Below are 20,315 nucleotides of genomic sequence, written 5' to 3'. Positions count from 1 at the left end.
ATGTTTGCAGAGCTTGTTATTAAATGGGATCTTTGATGATAGGAATATTATTTGTCTGTAAGAGATCATGTAGGCATGAGTAATATTGGGTTCATTTAACTATTACAGTATATTAGTGTCTTCCTTGACAGCATTTACGGAGTTCCAAGCACCCTCCCATTTAATTACCAGTCAAGGCCAGTTCTATTTAGGTGGAGAAAACCAGAAGAGCAGCTTTCAGACTAATAATAGCAGATCAGCATTTTGCCACATTTATATTCACCGCTGCTTGCTCATTTCAGAAGCTCCAGAAACCATGGAACACTATTATGCTATACTTTCTATAGACACAGGAGATGGAAAGTCCTGGTTAAAGGAACCATGTAGTCTGACAAGCCATACTGATGAAGAGATATTATTATCTTTGCTATTTTACAGAGGATGGAATGAATCCAGAACTAAGTGAGTGGCAGAAGTAGTAACTTACATCTGTTCTGTGCACTCCAACGTATTAGCTACCTTACAAGGGAAACAACTATTATATATTTTCCATGGTCCTCCCTGACTGCTCACCCTAAAGCTTTTACTAGTGGCATAAATAGATAGCTCTAGTTACAAATGTTGTTGACTTTCAAAAGTACTGTTGTGTTTGTCTTTTTTAATTCACCGGATGCACACCTCAATCAATAGTACAGAAGGGAGTGGGCAATGGGTTGTGTCAGAGATGAAGTGGAATTTCATAATGCCAGTGGATAATTTAAGAGGTGTAGTAATTAGTTGCACACGGAGTTCCCTGTACAGGCAATTGATACATCTAAAGTCTAAGAGGGCAGAACTGAGGCTAAGGATCCCCTACTGGTGGAGCCATTGCACAAAGCACATTGCTCTTTGCATTCTTCCAAGTTTTATTGAAAATCAATACATACTGCGAATTCCATCCATTTTAATGAAATCTGTATGGGAGAAGTTCCTGGTGAATTGTGCCCATATCATTAAGGATAATGAAAAAAGCTATCTAAGCTTCACTGAATGCAGGAGTAATTAGACTTCCAATTTTATTTAATGATGCTTGGCATCACACTGCAAGAAAAACATGTGCATCCTGGAACATGGAAATCCCTTCAGTGAAAGAACTGATGCTGCCTGAGGCTTTGTTGTTCCTTCATCATCTGTACTTCAAACTTAGGAGTGCAGATAAAACACCATGAGAATGATAAAACATAACAAATATATTTCTTTAGACTGTAAACAGGCTTCCAAAATACTCACCTGCTGCTTTTTTTTGGCACACCCTGACTATAATGCTAAAACAAATTTCCATTGATGGCAGATCTTAATATAAACTAGTTAATCTCAACACTTAAACCTGAAGCATATGAATCACAATAAAGGCAGCACCTCTGAGCACATGCAGAGTGATTTTCACCTCTGAGTAACCACAGCCACGTGACCCATATCTGGGATTAGTGAAGGATTTTTAGGTTAAATGTTTTGAATTCTACGTCAAGATTCAGCTCAAGCACATCCCACACTACAAATTAAGCATGTTTTAAAGGCTACCTAGATCTAGCGGTGGCACCAGGGAGAAAACTCTTTTCTTCTACTGCCACAATCTGCCAACACCACTATCAAATGCTCATATCTACATCAACCAATTTGTATGGTCCTAAAGAAAAATGTAAGCACAACATGGGAAGTTGTCTTTTACCAGGTCTCACTCCATGTCACAAAAAGTAGGACATACAGCATGCTTTCAAAATAACTTTTGAGACTGCCCATATTGTTTCAAGACACACTGTTACAATGAAAACAGTAATTAAAGCAAACAAGGTATCTGGATACAATATTTCACTGTCAAGTGAGGAAAAGCTGGCAAGTGTTTACTGTATAAGGCAACACACATTTGCTGCTTTTCTTTTAGATTATTTTCCCTCTTCCTTGGCTTTTCCTTGCTGTATTTTTTGCTATACTGTATTTACCGTATTTTACCTTTTCTTCTTCACCACTTTATCCCTTGCTCCCTCTCCAATTAATTTCCCTTGATAGCTTTGTTAGAGCACACATAAATGACAGATTCAAACTAGTTTAAAATTGGTTTACTGTTACAGCTTCTTCCAAAAAAACATGGGAACTGTGGTTGAGTACAACACTGGGACTGCTTTGATACAGAACAATCCTTTGGTGTTTACTTAGTTTCCGTTGTGTTTAATGGGGTTAGGGATAGCCGACATGATGCTTTCCCATGTTTTGGGACTACAACTCCCATCATCCCTGACCAATGACCATGTTGGCAGGGGCTGATGGGAGCTGTAACCCAACAGCAGTATAGAGCACACCGCGTTGCTTACACCTTGTTTCCAGGCAAGGCAAGCTTGAGGATAATAAGTATAAACTGACCATTTCACAAAAGTACTGATCACACCAATAAATGATGGGTCATATTTGGCAGTAGCTCTGGCAAGTTGCTTGCAGGGAATTGTTACTTGCCCTGAACAAGTTGTGCAAATAATTATTTGCAAGGATGATCTAAACTTACCCTGTAAATCCATTTATGTATATGTCTTCCTTACAGCTTTTTAATATGGTTATGAAAATCCTAAAATTCTTGAATTTTAAATACCTGCTCCCTTTCCCTTCACTCACAAGCAGCAGCAGGGAAAGCAAGCAGGATTGAATCTATGTCAATTTGCAGAAAAACTTGCAAGAAAAAAAAGGTCCACTGGCAACAGACAAGCATCCAATAGAGAGTTCTAAATATAGATCACTCAAAGACAAGATGAATGGAACAGATCACAGGCATTTAAAACTATAATCCTATTAAATAGCTATGCTTGAAACTGCTACCTTGCAACCCTACAAAGGTCTTTACTCTGACGTATTTATTACACTGCTCCCTTTGAGAAAGCCCCCCCCCCCCCACTTCTGTGATTGTTGTTGTTCTTGGTATTACTTTAAAAAATGCCACAGAACCACTGCCTCCTTGGCGTAAACTCAATTGACTATTGTCTCTGTATTGACTAGCTCGTGCATTCAAACGTGGAATAGGCGATTCCAAGAAAGCAGGTTCCGTGTGATTACTTTTCAAACGCATCTTTCACTCTTAAAATATACCACTAAAACGTGTATAAAATATACTTGTGTCTCTTCATACAATGGATTTGTACTTTTTTCCGCAGCGATGTTAACTCAAAGCTCCGCCCCGCAAAAGTTATGGGTTCCCGAATAGTCGTATTCAGCAACTGTAACAATTCCATTTATGTTTTAATTTACTATTCCTCACCCCGATTTTCCACACCCGCCGCCCAGAAAGTATGGGGACATCTGACAACGAGCCTGAGGAAACTCGGAGGTAGGGTCGTGTAAAACATTAGCGAAGCCATACATGTCTGCAAAACTACTGAACTAAGAAAAGGAGATGAAGCCCGGCAGGAGATAAAGTTGAAGGTACTCAGGGAATTCAAATTACTCACCTGTCAATAGCAATTTTCTTCGCTGGTGCATAAAACCCCAACATGGACAGCTGCATGTAAATCGCTTTGCAAATGTGTCCCTGATGTCAACATGCTAAGCTGGAGCCTCAATCTTCTGGTGATCGGATTAAGAGTCACTGCCAGGAGTTTTCTAAACGTGTCGGTCGCTCTGTCTCTTCCCGCAGTCTTTCCCGGACCATATTTGGAACAAGATCTATCGCCGGAAATATTGCTTATTGTTGTGGTTTTTCTCCAGCACAGCCCCCCTCCCTCGTTTTCGCGACAAGGGCTTACGAAAGAGTGGCTGGCCTTCTGAAAAGCAGCCGGCGGCGCGGAGAAATTTTGCTTTAGCTCATCCGACCGTTACAATAAAATTTCAGGAAATCGGATGGTCCCCGAGGGGAGGCTTTCAGTTCAGCTGCTCCCAGTTTTGCCCCGTCTGCGAACAAACTTCGGTTTCGCTTTCTGGCGGGGGAAAAAGCACCCTCCTGGTTGCAAAAGTCACCCTTTTTGGTAAAAGCCAGGAGCTTTGGAAACTGTTTCGGAGTATTGTGCTCGGTTGAAACAGGATAGCGTGAGAAGTGCTGCTTTTGGTTTCTTGCTGGAGATCAGCGAGCGCCTTGCCCAGAAAAGCAAGAGGAAAAGAAAGTTTGTTGCATTCTCGTTCGCCTCGGCGTTTTGCAGGAGCGAGCCTGGGTTTTCCCGTTTTGCAAGAGCGTCAGGAGCGGCCGCTCGTGTTTCCCCCAAACTTTCCACCGCCGTGTCAGCCACGCGCATCAGGAAGCTGCGGCGGGAAAGGAGGTGGGGTGAGACGGTGCTCAGTCCCTCTGGTCAAGAAATGCCTTGTCATCCCAACGGCTAGGCTAGCCTGGAGTCGCCAATGCCTGGTTTTTTTCTTTTTAACCTGATAAAAATGCGGGAAGAAACCCCCAACTCTTTGCGCTTGGCTCCATAGAAGTCGAGGTAGGGCAAAAGGATGAGTGCAGTAGTATTTTTTGCATCTGAAGCGCGAGCAGGGTCTCTTGAGATAACGGCATAGATTATGGGGCGGGGGAGCGGGATCCTCAGTGGATCCCTTCTTGATCTTGTCGCTCTGGTGCGAGTTAAGTAGATGTGGGACCGAGAGACCTAGTTTTTCGTGTGCACCTGAAGAGGGACTGTGTTGCATTGTCAGGGCATTGCAGGCCCCTTTCTTCCCAAAAAATACTTGCACTGGGTTTTGTATTTTAGTAAAAAAAAAAGGAAGAAGTGGGGTCCACGGCGTGCGAGGATGTTGTCCTTGGGGCCAAGATTTGTTCTCTAGAGAGCTCAGCATTTGTGGCTTGTTCTCAGTATGCCCTTGCTCTCACTGTGAAAAGATACCTATCCATATTCTGTAAAGAATAATAAAAAGATTTGGATACTAGAGAGCTCAGCTTTGCCCCACGGTGCGCGCACACGCATCCCCTTTATTTTGGAAAAGGGAGTTGCATTTCCCTCTCAAAACAGGGGTGCCTGTTGCAGCTCTTTATGTCGCAGGTCCCTGGCCCCTCTTCTTCGCTCCTTGGTCATCCCGCCGGGCCTTGCACGTCTGAACACGGATGCATGCGTGCAGGAGACCTGGCGGCCCCTCAGGGGCGACCTTTTGCTCCCGAAGGTAAAAGCTCCCGAGAGAAATAAAGTCCGAACACCTCCCTCCGTGAAGGGAGGCGACGATGGTGCTCCTGTCTGGAGACGGCAAAGCGGCCGGGGAGGGCCGGAGTCCCGCCGCGGCGAAGCACCTGCCCGTACCGCCCTCCGAGCCTGCCGGGCCGGGAGCCGCGGCGCCTGAGGGGAGCGTGGTCGTCGGCTCCAGCCCAGCTGCCGGGGCGGAGAGGTCGCGAAGGGGCAGCGAAGGCGATGGCGGCGGCGGCGGTGCTGAGGGAGGAAGCGACGAGGACGACGCTGGCGGCGACTACGAGGAGTACGAGGACTTCTCGGACCTCCCGGACACGCGCAGCATCGCTTCGGACGACTCCTTCTACCCGCCGCGGGCGGACGGCGACAGCGACGACGGCGACGACTGGTCTCTGGGAGAGTCGGACTCGTCGACGGGAAGCCCCGAGGCGCTCACCCTCTTCCGAGCTTGCTGCACCAACAACGCCGTGGCCTTGAGAGCGATCATCCGGCAGGGGCCCGAGGAGAAGGAGGCCAAGGAGACCGACCGCAACAAGAGGGTGAGCGGGGTGCGGGGGTTGGGGGAAGCGCCTCACGCGACGCGCGCCCGGAGCGCGAGGAAAAAAGGCGGGAAAGTAGGCCTCAAAGTGCTCCCTCAGCTCTCGCGTCAAACGCCTCAGTTCACCTCAGGCAGCCCATTTGTCCCTGTGTCCTCTTCTTCTTCTATTATTATTATTATTATTATTATTATTATTATTATTATTATTATTATTATGGGCCTGCTGCCCTTGCTCGCATTCACTCCTGTGCAAATCAAGCCCTGCTTCTGGGCAGGCCCAGACAGAGGGGGGGCGCGGCATATGGGCCACTTGGACCTGGCCTCCGATTCCAAAAGGGGCCTTGGTCAGCATATTCACAATTATTTATATACAGTGGTACCTCAGGTTACATACGCTTCAGGTTACAGACTCCACTAACCCAGAAATAGTGCTTCAGGTTAAGAACTTTGCTTCAGGATGAGAACAGAAATCGGGCCCCGGCGGTGCGGCGGCAGCAGCAGGAGGCCCCATTAGCTATTGTGGTGCTTCAGGTTAAGAACAGTTTCAGGTTAAGAACGGACCTCCGGAACGAATTAAGTACTTAACCTGAGGTACCACTGTATCATGAAAAGGCTTTTGCGGACAGCTTCCACTGAGGCTGTAATAATGTCTAGTATCAGTCCCTGATTTGTACATCCTCACCCCAAAGGCCATCAATAAAGGGTATCACAGCTACATCATATTTTGCCAAATTTTGCTAAATACTTTGCACTTTTTTCTTGTAACTTTATTTACCCACTTCCTTGCCTTTGATGCTTGACATTCTGTATGGACAGCTCCTGGTGCTGGGGCTTGAAATGCTGTGGTATATCATCCCACTTTTAGACAGACGTATCATCATCTCAGTTCTTTTCAGGTGGAAAATAGTTGGGCCTAATCTCCCACTTCCTTTTTACCCTACTATGACACGTCTCACTTCCTTCAAAACTATCTTGCTTTTTCCTCCCGCTTTGAAACAACTTTCAAAAACATCCCATATCCTATTTTCTTTTGCTTTGAAAATATCCCTCTTTCTTCAGAAACATTGTTCTTCTCTTTCTTTTTCCCACTTTGGACACTGCATGTGTTTCTATGCAGATACTATCTTCCATTGCTGTTGATGCTGTTCGGATGATGAAGTAGCAAGTAAAACAGAAGTAAAAGGGATAATTTCCAGTAATCTCCACGGGTTAAACATAATATGTAGATTGGCCCTTACAATGTAGGAGATGCTTTAATGATTGAAACAACTGATATTTATCACATAAATGGATTTCCTGATTTGATAAAGTTTGGCCTGAATACACCTGCTGTTTTACACTAACAGCTAGCTAAGAAGTGCAGTTTGACTTGCTAGTGGTGATCATGCTTCTAAGATAATGTATGAAGTGAACACCTTGATTCTCTAGCCCTTTTTGGTCAATCTTATGTGCCATCAGTAATGAAATGTTTCTCAAATATTTTCCACATAAAATTGATAAGGTACCATTATCCTCTAATCTGTAGTGGCTTTAGTACACAAAAAAATTAATAGGCAAACTGGACCACAGTAGATTAAGATATGCTTCACACCTAGTTGAACAGGTAAAGGTGTATGTATGTGTGCACGTGCAGCAGATTTCACACCTTTTAGACTACTCTTTAATCCTCCACCCCGGATGATGAGTATACTATAGAGGGATGTGTTCATGGGCATATAATACATGTTATAGTATACCTGTCTATTCTTTTCCTATACACTCATCAAGGATTATGTTGACAAAGAGAGGGAATGCAACTACAAAAGTCCCCAGCCACCCCTAGTCCTTATAATCATTTATTACGAGACTTTCCACACCACCATTACTGCCAAGGAAATTTTTGTTCTACTGTTCATCTGTACCACATGTCCTCAGATACTCACTCCATCTCCACCTGCAGCCTATGCATTAAAATAACTTCAGGTGTTGTGCTCTATTCATGCAGAAGTCCTATCAAAGACTCCTGACAGCACTTTCTAAGTGTTCCTATAATATGTATTCTTGTAGTAGCAGCCAGTGGAGCTGCACTGCTCTCCCGCCTTCCCAATCCCACGTATCTATGCCTCATATCATGAGGGGGAGAGGCAAGGCAGTGGTTTGATGGGGTCGGGACCAGGGGCAGATCTAATCCAATATTCCTGTGCTGCACTCGCACCAAGCTCCTGCTACCTTGCTCCTCTCTTTCTTGGTAAGTGATAGCAACACACATTATTGGAAAGACAGGAATGCAGGCTTTGTTACAGGTTTGAGTACAAATTTTAATATATGAACTATTGCAGGACTTCTCAAACTTTTTGTCCCCAGAGCCCAACTGAGACAGCTAAAAGTTACTGAGGCCCACCAGTCACAAAAGGATGGTGCAGGCACAGTTAGTCCCAAGATGAGGCAGAGTTTGACATACTCAGCTTGCATTTAAGGACATAATTTTGTACTGATATCTAATTCATCTTTAGAAATTGCTAAATTCTTTGCTACAGCATTTTCCTAGTGGCAAGGAGTACCATAGCTTAGACTTCCACAACTTAAATGCAGACATTTGCTGTGGAGGTATTGTGACTCAGCCTTTCCATTCCTGGCAGAATTTACTAGAAGCTCTAAGGAGAAAATATTTTCTTTTATATTTTTCCCTTCCCATACTCATATGTCCCTCAACCATTTTTACCCATCTCCTATAATATATTCTCCTTTTACACTTAGGTTGTACTTTATTCCATTATCCCTACAACCAGCCAGTTTCTTTCAGCCTTCCTTCCTGGTACTTTAAATTCACATCTTCCTTCTATAACAGCTTTCCTTTCTTATCCTCCTTTTCCATTCTCTGTTTGATAAAGATGATTATATTAACCTTTTATCTCATTTTTTCACCTCCTCTGGCCCTTTCCTCTCAGAAGAAGGAGACCTTCTTTTCCCCTGAACAACTCTGTTTCTTGGCCACCTTTACTCAGTGGTCAAGGAGTCACTAGTGCTGGCACTGGTCCAGCCAAAAGACTGTCAAGACTAGGGAGCGGGGAAGGCAGGCAAGGAGGCCATGGGCAGGCTGTGATAAAGAGGCCCACCTCAAAGTCACCCAATGCCCTTTTGAGAGACACAGAACTATGACATATGTATATCATGAACATGGACATTTTATTGTTTTGTTTCAAATGCTGTAAACTACTCTATTTTGGAAAAGGCAGTATAAAAGTCTTGAAAATATACAAGTACCTAAATATTATGGGTACAGTCCAGCCAGAGATTTCTGTGCCATTGATTTCATTGTGTGTTTTTTTTAAATAATATTTTTATTAAGAAAATTTTTTATAACCACAAAAACATAACATAACAATACAATAAACACAACAAATACATAAACAAACAAGAACACAAACAAAAAAAACACAAGTACAATTTCATTTCTTAATTTCTTTTACCTTACTTCCCCGACTTCCTCATGCCTCCCTTTTCTGTATTCCAGATTCTAATCAATTAATCAGCAAATCTTCCCTTATTTTATTTTATTTTAATTTAATCCTCCTTATTCTCCTTGTCTTAACCGTTACTAATAGTAACCATTTACTTTCTAATCCAACATCATTCTAACTTTCATTAATATTGTAATATTTCTTTAAATAGTCCTTAAATTTTTTCCATTCTTCTTCCGCTGCTTCTCTTCCCTGGTTTCGGATTCTGCTCGTCATCTCTGCCAGGCCCATGTAGTCAATCACCTTCATCTGCCATTCTTCCAGAGTGGGTAGATCTTGTGTCTTCCAGTACTTTGCAATGAGTATTCTTGCTGCTGTTGTAGCATACATAAAAAAAGTTATATCCTTCTTTAAGACCCCTTGGCCGACAATACCCAAGAGAAAGGCCTCTGGTTTCTTAGGGAAGGTATATTTAAATACCTTTTTCAGTTCATTATAGATCATTTCCCAGAATGCCTTAATCTTCGGGCACGTCCACCAGAGGTGAAAGAATGAACCTTCCTTTTCCTTACATTTCCAACATTTATTATCAGGCAAATGGTAAATCTTTGCAAGCTTGACTGAGGTTATGTACCAACTATAGATCATTTTCATAATATTTTCTCTTAAGGCATTACATGCCGTAAATTTCATCCCGGTGGTCCACAACTTTTCCCAATCAGCAAACAAAATGTTATGACCAATGTCCTGAGCCCATTTAATCATACTTGATTTAACCGTTTCATCTTGTGTGTTCCATTTCAGCAGCAAGTTATACATTTTTGACAAGTTTCTAGTACTGGATTCTAACAGTTCAGTCTCCAATTTTGATTTTTCCACCTGGAAGCATTGATTTCATTGTGAGAATCAACTGTGCGCTTAACTGTCTTATCATTGAAATTAGTTGTGCCCAAAATTGCTTACACTAGAATGGGATGTGTCATATATGTGCATTCATGCATTTTGTGGGTACAGATGCAAGTTCATGCATAGAGGTAAGCATATACTTACATGTATATTCTATTGCTAATCTAAAATAACAATGTCCAAAGGCTATTAATATGACTGGGTAAATTTAATAATTCATAAATAATTTAAATTTTAAAACTCTAATATTGCATCAACATTTTTAATACAAGAGAAAATTAGTGCTGAAATATAGTTTTGCTTTTATACTCAGTACTTGTTTATAGTTTTTCACTGATACTGGGGCCATTCATTTGAGCCTTTAATTTTTCCCATAGTAAATGGGAATAATTCACTCTTTGAAGGGTGATGCTGTATGTTCTGTATTAAAACACACAGAGTTGTTGCTAGGCTTTTTTTTTAAAACATGAATGCTGAATTGTGAAGTTGCTTCAGCAGCCGGGTGCTAAACATAAGCCTATGAAGCAATACACTAGAGAGGAGCACAGAAATATCAGAATCTCATAGGTATACATTATTTTGCTCACTAACCAAGCAAATAAGAACCTATTGCAACCCATTATAAGCACACATCAAACAACAAGCTTCTTGTAGAAATGAAAGTTCATTCCAGCTATTGAACAAAACTATTGATGAAACGGTAGGATTTTCAAAAGGAATTAAATCTTTTGGAGAGCTTCAAAAGTAAAGACCCTGGAATAAACAGAGAAAAGCTCTGTTGCATGCAACACTGATCTCTTTTTTTGTATATTCCATCTGTACTGTTTAAGGTACTCCACATTGAATTATATAATCAAGACTATGTCTCATCTGCAATTCTATACTTGGGGAAATTGTCCTCGGCTACCAAAACATGATCTAAAATAAGTAGGATTTAATTGCTGGTAAATTGATTATAGCACTCATACTAAAAAAACCCCCCACATTCTGAATAGAGTGTAAATAGAGACTGTTTTCTTAAGGATTTAGTTAAATTGACCAACATGCCCCTTTTGGGATTTATTTATTTTTTAATTCATGTGGGCAAAGTCCAATAATATTGAAGAAGTGTTCAGTATCACAGTAGACCAAGGATTGAAGTGCCTCGTAAAAATACACCCTAGAGGGCTAATTCACACAGTGATGTACATGACATAGCCTACTGTTATACTTACCCTACTTCTCTGAGCAGTGAGAGAGGTTTCTTGGGTGTGGCAGTTACGTAGGCTTGGTTTCCTTTGTATAGTAGTCATTTGAGCCTTTTGGCCTTTAATGATATTTGAATTTATTTGCAAAAATATAAGTTTAACACAGCTGGAGACAAATAGCTGAAACATTACAGCACCAAAATCTGTTGCCCTATATCAGATCTCCAGAGAGTCAGCCGATACCCCAAAATGTTTATGTAGCTGACAGAAACCCAAGGCAGCACTCCCTCCCTTTCTCTGTCACTCTACAATTCAAAAATAGCAAATTAAGTAAGTAGGGAAAATATGCCTTTCTATCCCAGTTAGAAATTTTTGGGAAGCAACCAGCTAGCAATCTCCCTAGCAAAATATGTACCTGAAAACCTGTCACCAAATACTGGGAATTTTCAGCATCTTCAAAGCCTTCTCTTATCTAGACCTCAGATTTTACAACCCCATCTTCTAGTATGCCCAATACTAGTGGTGATTAAACTCCCCTTGGCTTGATTTCTCTCATTGGGTTCAGCAAAGCAAACTATTACTCCCAAAATGGAAATTAGCTTGTTCTTCCCTGAGCCCAATTCTGAAATTCAGATCCCATCATGTTTCTGTGATGCAATCAGTGAGAGCCTCACTTTATCCTGAGAGATCCTGCCCTGCCACACCTTAACTTCCCACTAGCCCAATTATGGTGAAGAAACCATTCTGTGGAGCCTCCCTCCTTTCCTTGGACCTTGAACTCTGAAGAAAGAGTGTATCAGGTAATTTCCAGGGAACTCCACTGTCCATGTTACAGAAACACCCTTTAAATCTATGTTTACCGGGATACCTGGCACCTGACTGTTGTTGCAGTTACATAGGCACCAGATAAGATGATAGGTCCACAGTGATACCTCCTTACTGTTGCTGAGAAGAGAAGTAATGCTGGAACAGAGTTCAGGGGCTCACAGGGGATTGGGGGATTAATGGGGTATTAAAGTCCCTACCAAGCTCTGTTGGTCCAAATTTTGGAATTGGGCTTGTGAAAAAAACAAGCTATTCTCCAGTTTGGGGGATAATACCTCAATTTGCCAGGCCAAGTTCTGAACTGCATGAAGATTTATATGCAAAGGTTTAGATGATTAAACAAACAACTTTGCTTAGAAAAAGAATGCATTTACACAAGGAAATTCAACTTCCAATAAGTGCAAATTTAAATGAATGAAATATGAAATAGCTCTCAGAGATCAAATACCACAGACAGAATTTTCCCATTACCCCAAGGACCTTTCAAATGGTGGCAGGACACACTGTACAGTGGTAATCATCAAGTGTTGATAATTCATTGATAAAACATCAATATGTGTTTCCCCCCTAGTCTAAAATTTTACATAATCAATATTTTATACCATCCCAGGAGTAGAGATATGTCATAAAGTACCCAAATGTGGACAGGAACTAGACTAGTTTTTTACCAATTGTGTTGTCTCCCAAGCAAGAAGTGAGAATTATATTCTATAGTTGGATTATCTAGGCTCATAATAGTTTATTCTGAGGTTCTCTCCACTTCACCTAGAGCTTTTTATCTGCATTACCCTTGGGAAATTTTGCTGTCTTGTTTCACATGTCACACTTTTTTTGACTGGCATTAACCTGCTCCAGCAGAACACATTGTTTAAAAAATAGCTAGCGCTTGTGCACACTGTCATAGCTGACCTATTTTTGTAGAATATAATGGAAACAACTGTGTACAGTAATTTAATTCAGGAATCCCTCCCCCCCAAAAAAAATTCAATATGTGACACACTGTTAATGTAGACTTTGCATTTAAATTGGCATTCTCTTTTAAAGACCAAACAGTTAAGAGATTTTTGCAACGTTCACTCCACGTCATAATAAAGAATAATTAAGAACCATATGAAGATTAGAGCTGCACATTTTATGTTGTCACATCTGGGTGCAAATTAGTAATTATATCAATTGTTAAAACCACAATGTGGAAAGATTCATTTTTTCAAGTTATTTTGTTTTTTCTCATGGGAAACAATTCAAAACTACTCTGTGAAAATCAGACTTATTCAGTTTTCTTTGCAAATTCCCACCATTTCTAAGTTCTTTGAAGTTCAGATGCATTTTGTGGGGAAGAGCCAAAATGTATTCAATCATATTATGTGCTGCAGATGAACCTTCATTGTGGCATGCTAGAATTTTTGTTTATGTACCATACAATGCCTCCTATTTAATTATACCCATGACTGAAGTCTCTGAGGTCTCCATGTGAATGAAAAGCTGAAAGCTGTGTATGATGATACGTATCTTTAGGGATGTAGGATTTATGTGAGTAAAGTTGTATTTAAATAAGTAGGAGTTCTGACTGCATTTGTACTGCAGAATTTGGCTTCTAAAATTTTGGCTTGCTGCAGGATTGCAATAAACACCTTGTGAAGCAATTAGATTGCACATCATTTTTTTAAGTAATTGGTGGAGGACACTGAAATTAGTGTTTAAAAGAGTAAAATAAAAGCGTGTTTAAAAGAAATGTATGAAAATAAATCCTGACAGAATCCTCAGCAATATAAAATGCATAGTTTAGTACTTAATAGCCTGGTCCTCTACACCTGCTATCAGTGTTTTTTGCCACTGGAAATTAAGCAGCATCCTATGCTTAGTTCATAGTAGTATCATTGTACTTAAGAGAAAAATACAAGAATTTGTAAACATTTCCACTTTGGGTAATTGTGTCAGTTGTGCTGTTATAGCAAGAGTAGTCAGTGTTGAGTCCCCATGATATTACTTAGATAAATAAAACAAGCACAGGGTATTAGGTCCACTGTGTACATAGGTTCTAACATGTCTTTCCATGCAAAATTCTAGCATTTTCCTTCTTAGTGTAGGAGTAGCCAAAGAATGGCAGCTTCCAGGCAAAAAATGTCATGTCAAAACAGTCTTTGCTTTGCTGCTTCCCCCGCTAAATGCTGGAATCAAGAAAACATGGGATGAATAATTGGCAGAATCACTGTCTGTGGGAATTGAAGGCTTGGCAGTACAGTAATGAGAAACTGCAGCAGCACATTCACTACCTAGGGATTGCTGAGGGAGGGAGAACTGTGATGGAGGACTGGGACGGCTATGAGCAGAGGAAAGGAGTTATGGGTAGTGGCTATGCAAAGGGAGATACAGTGGCAGAAGCTGTGGGGGTGTGGAAATGGTTGAGGTAGATGCTGTAGCAACAGAGCCTGTGGTTTTCACCTTAATAATACTTTACCCTTAGGAGAACCTTTGCCTGTTATTGTTGAGTTAGTCATAACACTCAGAATTAACATATCCATATATGTGAGCTTTGGGATCACCTGCCAAAATTATTATTTAAGTCTTGGGCAATATATTTTGCACCATAAGGAACAGTCCTGTTTTATGTTTAAAACATCATTCCCAAAGTCCAGTGGACTGCTTTTCCTTACAGTAGCTCCCGACAGTTCAGTAAACATATTTTTGTGTACATCTGACACAGATGTATCTCAGATGTATCATTGAAAAGATACTGATATGGGAGTTAAAAATCATGTGATTAAAAAACAATTAATGACTTGTTTTTACTATTCTCACTGCCCACGTACACAATGGACAGATACCCAAGAGGAAGAAAATTGTGTTTTGTTTTTTTTAAAAAGAAAACCAATATGAACAGATTCATCCATCCCTGTGTACGAGAGTCCAAAGGAACTCTTTCACCAGAACCTCATTTATTTAGACGCTGCCAGTGTACCCTTCTTGTTACTCTTATGAGAGTGAACAGTTATCCCTGGGTGGAGTTGCTTATCATTTCAGCCTCTTACAGGGATATCTCTTGTGTTTTTTTTTATAAATATTTATTAAGGTTTTCCATTTTATACAAACAACAAAGAAAAAAAGAGATAAAAAAACACACAAAAAAAGACAATATTAAAAACACATAATTTCCAAAACCTAATTTCCAAACCATCGTCCTTTGACTTCCTCAAACCTCCCCTTCTTGTTTTCTAGATCAAATTATTTATCCAGCAAATCCTAATCTCCTAACTTCACAATTAATTAACCTTTTATTTTCTATTCAGCTTCTTAAATTATTGTAACTTAAACCTTATTAAAACAAAAGAAAAAGAAAACATATTTCTTCCATATTCTTTTACCATAACAGCTAAAAACCATTGGTTTCAATCCAACTCCCTTCAAAATTCAGTAATATTACAATATTTCTTTAAATAGTCCTTAAATTTCTTCCAATCTTCTTCTGCCGACTCTTCTCCCTGGTCGCGGATTCTGCCAGTCATTTCCGCCAATCCCATACAGTCAATCAGCTTCGTCTGCCATTCTTCCAGAGTGGGTAGATCTTGCGTCTTCCAGTGCTTTGCTATAAGTATTCTTGCTGCTGTTGTTGCATACATAAAAAAAGTTCTATCCTTCTTTGGCACCAATTGGCCGACTATGCCCAGAAGAAAGGCCTCTGGTTTCTTAAGGAAGGTATATTTAAATACCTTTTTCATTTCATTATAAATCATCTCCCAAAAGGCCTTAATCCTTGGGCACGTCCACCAAAGGTGAAAGAATGTACCTTCAGTTTCCTTACACTTCCAACATTTATTATCGGGCAAATGATAGATTTTTGCAAGCTTGACTGGTGTCATGTACCACCTGTATATCATTTTCATAATATTCTCTCTTAAGGCATTACATGCCGTAAATTTCATACCGGTGGTCCACAACTGTTCCCAGTCAGCAAACATAATGTTATGACCAATATCTTGTGCCCATTTGATCATTACAGATTTAACCGTTTCATCCTGCGTATTCCACTGCAACAGCATTACAGGGATATCTCTTGAAGGCTTACTGATTTTTTTTCTGCAAGAAGGTTAAATTGGATTCCTTTCAGCTCTCTTGGTGACTATTCCAGAATTGGCCATCCAAGAAGCAAAGTAACCTCCTTTGCGTGGGAAAAATAAGTGTTGCTATGGGTCCCACAAGCCCAAAGAGACTTACAGGGCCTTTTTCTTTTCCTCTGGTCATAAGTTTTACTGCCCTGGGTTTCTCTCAATGAGTTGTAATAATTAGTTGAGTTGTTTAGTAGATGTCTGGTAGGTGTTGCTGTTCTCACACAGACATTCTCCACCTGCAGCTCTCTACACTCAGAGCTTTCCAAACTGTGTGTCACGACACACTAGTGTGTAGGCCGCAGTGTGTAAGTGTGTCGCGTGAATGCTCCCCACGGTCCTCCTGGGGCTGGAAAGGGATTAGTTTAACCTCTGGTTTGCTTGTAAAATTGGATTACTGTGTCATGAAATGATGGATGTCTGAAAAGTGTGCCACCAACATGAAAAGTTTGGAAAGCTCTGCTCTATGGTCTACTGTTTTAAGCTTGCATAGAGTCAAATGACCTGTTCAAAAATATGATGCAGTGTTGCCCTCAGGTAAGGGTGATTATGCCGCTTAGAAAGAGTGTTTTAGGTGCAAATGCTGCCCACCTCTCTCGGTAAAGCTACCGTAATAGGGAAGGCTAGGCTAGAACCATCTCCCTAAGAAACTAGCTTTCAGCTGATATTTTAGTGAGGGGGAGCATTCAAATACAGATTCCCACTCCTACCTGCAAAATGAAGTAGTAAATCCGAGTAGGGCTATACTACACATTTCTAAACTTACCACCCAGCTTTTCATCTAAAATTGTGTTTCCTGAACTTGGGTCTCCTGCTGATTTTCAATTACAACTCCCATCATCCCTAGATAGCAAGACCAGTGGTTAGGGATGATGGGAACTGTAGTCTGAAAACAGCTGGAGACCCAAGTTTGGGAAACACTGATGTAAAAGATGCAAAGTTCATGTAACTTTCAGAATAGCCACATTCCTTAAATTGAATGGAGAGCTCACAGAGATAGAGAACCTTTTGCACATTTATGCATGTTGTTCCATTACTGAGCCACAATTCTGGCCTCGCCTATTCAGTGATTGGCACGATTTTAAATAAACATTTCAGTAAATTTTGCTTAAACCATATCTTAAAGTAGCAGCTCTGTCCATTAGTAATATCATTCACAGGAGAATAATCAGAACAATGTAAGATAATATAGTAATTTGGAAATTCGTACCTCTTTAAGAAATACATACAGCAGATTACCAAGATCTGAAACTAAGCATGCAGTTTTATAGCAAAATTGGTATGTTGCATGTGTATTTTATGATTTGAAAAAGCAGTGTTAAGAGATGCAAAAGCATTTCAATATTTACATTTTTTTTGTAACCCTTAACAGTTTTATATTGTATTTTGGAGTGTTTTATTTTGACTGCTATTGAGATGACAATACTACTATTATGCAAAAAAGGATTGGATAAGTATGGTGTTTTCAAAAAGAATGTTTATATAAATATAACTAAATATAGAGATTTGTGAAGAAATTATAATTTGTTTCTGTACCACTGGCAAATAAACAGACCACAGGCAATAATTCAGGGCCAATGATGAACTTAAATTGAAAAATAAGAAGACAAAAATTCTCAATTTAAACTGTACAAAATTAATTGCAGCAATCCTTATACACAACACTGGGTTTAATAAATACTTCTGTACACTAACTTCTCCAGTGTTATCAGCTTTTGGCAATGCCCACCAACTGCTGTAGGCTGGGGGAGCTCTTGGATCTATTCCCCATCAAAAAAGTGGCAACCATCTGCTGGGTGAGGTGCATACTTGTATATATCTTTTAAGCTTTGTTTACTAAATATAAATCAAATAAACATGCAAAATCATATTTCCATTGATTTTAGGGCAATGGATTGTAACCCCTGTGTAAGTGAGGAGACGCTTGTATATGTGTTCTTAGAAGTAAGCCCCACCCTAAGTAAATTAAAAAATGTTACACATTAATACCTGATTTTGAATACTGGAATTCAATTTTATTTAAACATAAATCAATGTCTTTTGATGAACTGTAATCTTGCTGGCATGATCAGTTTTGCTGATTAGCTACAAAGTGGATGAAATAAAGTCATAATTTAGGCAGCCCATACAAGAAAAAATATTATTCCTTTTCGTGTTCATATTAGAAACACTGATGACTTTCATAAAAGCATTAAAGTGTTTTCTGGAAAATACAAGAAACAAAGTGAGTGCATTCAAATTAACTCTGAAAACTGATTTTAAAAGGATTCAAGAGGACTGTCATACACACTTTGCCTTCTCCATCAAAGTAGTTCTTGAAGAGATGGGTTAGTTTAGAGTCTCGGTAAGGTCCCATATCTTATTGGTCCCATAAGTTTGATTCTCCCGCAGAGCTTCAATACAGGTCCTCAGCATCATTAGGGACTGATTAATATTCCGTGCTTCCCATAGTCTGTTCCCTTCCACTTTGGTTCTGTTTGTTTTCCCACTCCCTGCTAAGTTAACCAAATATAACTAGCTCAAGGTTATCAGCTCTCTGTCCTGTAGAACATTATCCCCACTGGCATCAAGTGGCACCTGTGGGCCAGTTTGATCAGGAACACACTATGGAAACGGCTGGATTCACAATTGAGTGTTTGCAATGTGCCTCTTCTTTTGGCCTCTTCAGAAGACTTCAAAAGCTTCCTCCGTGGATTTGACTCCCACCTCCGTGCATCCTGCAACGTACATGCTGTGGTTTCTGATCCTTGTGGAAATTTTTGGACTGGGGAAGTTTTGGTTTGATAGCGTCAAATGGGCCTTCATCCAAAAGGTCATAGATGTAGTTGTTACAGATCTCAGTGTTGGAGACAAACACACTGTAAACATTATCTTCATCAACTTCTTCTACTTTGCAGTTGTCTTGGACATTGATCATATCAGTTATTTCAGGGTCAATTTGCCACCAGTTGCTAGATGGAGTTTTTGGAGTCTGAAAAGCTTCTAGTTTCTGACATTCAAGTAAAGCATCAACATCACACTGCACCTCAAGCCCATTCTTATCATCCAGCTTGAACACATATTGTTTGGCCTGCAGAGATCCTATGCTGTTGAAGATCAAGTCTAAGCAGCAAGGAAGCAGGCCACCGCCACCAGGAGAACCAGTCATGGTGTGGGTTTTCCCACTTCCAGTGACACCGTATGTAAAAGGGAGACCATTTCCCCCATGAATCAGATCATCCGCTAGAGGTTTAGCAACGTCAAACACATGTCTCTGAGACCCGCCAACATTAAAAACCTCTTTGAATGAATATTGAACCTCCTTATACATACTCCCCATTGCGGAAAATTCGGTATCCATCTGGTGGGTGAACCTTGACTGTTGTAGTATTGATCACTTTTATGCAGCATTCTTGGTCTGACACACTGACTGGGCGCAGCCTGCAGTATATCCCAATAAGGTCCTTCAGACTTCCTGTATCCATTTTTCTGCCCAGGCTTCCTTGAGGTTTTGGTTTTTGCGGCCTCCTTCATCCCGCCGAGGCCGCCCCACTCGTCTTTCCTTGCTGTCCTCTTGGTGAAGGTTCGATTGGAACGTTCCCTCCCTACTCTGGCTTTCCTGAGATCGTATAAATCTTTCAGATCATGTGTGTGATTCAAGACAAGTTGTTTTTAAAGTAGTTGATGCACAACAATATAGCAGCCTAAGTCAAGATGCTTATATTGTCAAAGTGAAAGAAGTGCAGGAAAGGATATTCCCACCTTGAGTTGTGAGCTGACTATAGCATGAAGATACTGGCCTGTATCGAGCCCAGGTTCCTCATTACATCTTAACTGGGGAGTCAACAAACCAGGAAAATGAAACAAGATCATATTCAGATTTATGAAACTTCAAACAATCATCCAAACCAGGCTGCTGTGTTTTGGTTTTTTTAATTTTACCCTCATGTGTGCTGGTAACACCTCCCCTCCCTCAATCAGTGGGTCTGCACAGGTGTAACTAAAGCTTGATTTTGGACTGTGTTCTCTCTGTGAAAATCTCATACTTAATCCTCTGTAATCTAAATCTTTGCTAAAAATAGATTTTGGAGGAATAGAGTAGTGGTTGCTTCTACATGCAGATGACAGGAAATGGCATTATCTGCTAAGATGGCTGATATGGTGATTAGTTTTAGCATTAGCATAAGTTTAAAGGATTCCTTCCAAAATTTGTATGAGAATATACAGTTTGG

General features: G+C 40.5%; 1 protein-coding gene across 4 annotated transcripts in view; it reads left to right on the top strand.

The window, feature by feature from the left end:
- Window positions 1-4,725: 4,725 nt before the first annotated feature.
- Window positions 4,726-20,315, top strand: part of ANKRD33B (ankyrin repeat domain 33B) — a 32,619-nt gene continuing 17,029 nt past the window's right edge. For 3 of the 4 annotated variants that reach the window (XM_053397169.1, XM_053397168.1, XM_053397166.1), the window contains exon 1: window positions 4,726-5,644. In XM_053397169.1, coding sequence (XP_053253144.1) covers window positions 5,144-5,644 — 501 coding nt within the window. In that variant the 5' untranslated portion in view covers window positions 4,726-5,143. The remainder of the gene's footprint in view (window positions 5,645-20,315) is intronic. The other variant, XM_053397167.1, reaches the window with a different exon arrangement.

This window comes from Podarcis raffonei, chromosome 7 (genome assembly GCF_027172205.1).
Source record: "Podarcis raffonei isolate rPodRaf1 chromosome 7, rPodRaf1.pri, whole genome shotgun sequence".
Taxonomy (NCBI): Eukaryota; Metazoa; Chordata; class Lepidosauria; order Squamata; family Lacertidae; genus Podarcis; species Podarcis raffonei.
This window is presented reverse-complemented; position numbering and strand designations above follow the sequence as displayed.